Source organism: Sciurus vulgaris, assembly GCF_902686455.1.
Source record: "Sciurus vulgaris genome assembly, chromosome: 11".
NCBI classification, from domain to species: Eukaryota; Metazoa; Chordata; class Mammalia; order Rodentia; family Sciuridae; genus Sciurus; species Sciurus vulgaris.
This window is the reverse complement of record NC_136472.1, coordinates 68,208,057-68,209,768: the sequence shown is the minus strand read 5'-3', so window position 1 is coordinate 68,209,768 and position 1,712 is coordinate 68,208,057. Positions and strand designations below refer to the sequence as shown.

Below are 1,712 nucleotides of genomic sequence, written 5' to 3'. Positions count from 1 at the left end.
TATTTGTAAAACTCCTAAACTGATTTTAGTCTCTTTTCCATTTAGAATTGTTCGCTTCATGAGTCTTAAACAATATGTACATTTCCTTCAAAACAGAGATTATCTTAGAGTATATTTTTTATTTCAGATCATATAGTGTATTGAGACTGGAGATATAACTCAGTGGTAGAGCACTTACCTAACACAAACAAGGTTGTGGTTTCAATCTCCAGCACTATACACACCTGCCTCACCCCACAACACAAGCACGGTAAGTAAAATAGCATATTGAACATAATATATGCTCAATTCAACATTTTTTAGTGAAAAACGAAATAAAGTAGAATGTGGATCATTTCTTTCCATGATGAGATTCCTGGTGGAAGACACATGAAGACAGATGTTGCCTCTTTCTTTCATTCTTCTCAGGGATTCACTGTGTTCAGTGGCTCACTAATCAATAGCACGACTAATGTCTCACCTTTATTTTCTCTTTCTGCCAAAGATTTCATGATCCCTGATATCTCTGAGGACAGCTCCACATGACCAGAAGATGCGCAGCATCCTCAGTCGGATCTGCTTGGTCTTGATGGTATAAACGACTGGATTGAGCACTGGCGGTATAAGAAAGTGGAGATAAGAGAGCACCCCGCGGCTGCAGGGGGAAGCCCACTTCCCAAATCGGTGGATCATGGACAGGCCGATCATAGGTGTGTAGAAGAGCAGAACAGAGCAGATGTGGGAGACGCAGGTGTTGAGGGCTTTCAAGCGCTCAGCCTTGGAGGCAATGGACAGCACTGTCTGGAGAATTAGCCCATAGAAGAGAATAATGAGCACTGAGTCCACACCCAGCGTAGAGAGAACAACAAAGAGGCCATAGGCACTATTGACGTGGGTGTCAGCACAGGCCAGCTTCATGACGTCAGGGTGCAGGCAGTAGGAATGGGAGAGCAGACGGTTCTGGCAGTAAGGCAGTTTCTTCAGCATGATGGGGGCTGGGATGTGGAGACCCACACTGCGCACCAGGACCGCCAACCCCAAGCTGGCAATCCGGGGGCTTGTGAGGATAGTACCATAGGGCAAGGGTTTGCTGATGGCCACAAAACGGTCAAAGGCCATAGTCAGCAGCACAGAGGACTCCATAACAGAGAAGGTGTGGATGAAGAAGAGCTGGGCCAAGCACAAGTCCACTGCCACCTCCCTGAGACCCAGAGTGTAGAGGGGGAGCATGGTGGGCAGCGTGGAGGCCGACAGGCCCAGGTCTGTTACTGCCAGCATGGACAGAAAGCAGTACATGGGCTGGTGAAGGGCGGGTTCTGACCTCACCACCCACAGGATCAGGCTGTTCCCTGCCAGAGAGGCCACATACATGGCCCACAGAGGGATGGAGAGCCAGCTGTGCACAGCCTCCAGGCCTGGGAGGCCTGTCAGGAAGAAAGAGGTGCTAGTGTGGTTGAAGTGTGACATGGTGACCCAGAGCAGCAGAACTCCAGGTGAAGCGCTGTCACTGACCCTAGAACCAAATGGTTTGCTGGTTCACACCTTTTGCACACAATGATCTTATGAAAGCTCCCAACATGTTTATTTAGTCTTATTATTTATCCAAGTATTTTCTCTAGCTCAAGAAGAAGAGTCCTTTAAAAAAGATGAAATATTAGAAATAGTACAGGGAATCTTATATGTATTATATATATATATTATGTATATTATATATATGTATATATATATGTGTG

The 1,712-nt window shown here is 46.4% G+C and overlaps 1 protein-coding gene across 1 annotated transcript; it reads right to left on the bottom strand.

Moving 5' to 3' along the window:
- Positions 1-462: 462 nt before the first annotated feature.
- On the bottom strand, positions 463-1,446 carry LOC306638548 (olfactory receptor 51G2-like; the record flags this gene model as incomplete). Its single annotated transcript, XM_079101769.1, has 1 exon — positions 463-1,446. The coding sequence occupies one exon, from the start codon at positions 1,444-1,446 to the stop codon at positions 463-465; it is 984 nt and encodes a 327-aa protein (XP_078957895.1).
- Between the last annotated feature and the right edge of the window lie 266 nt (positions 1,447-1,712).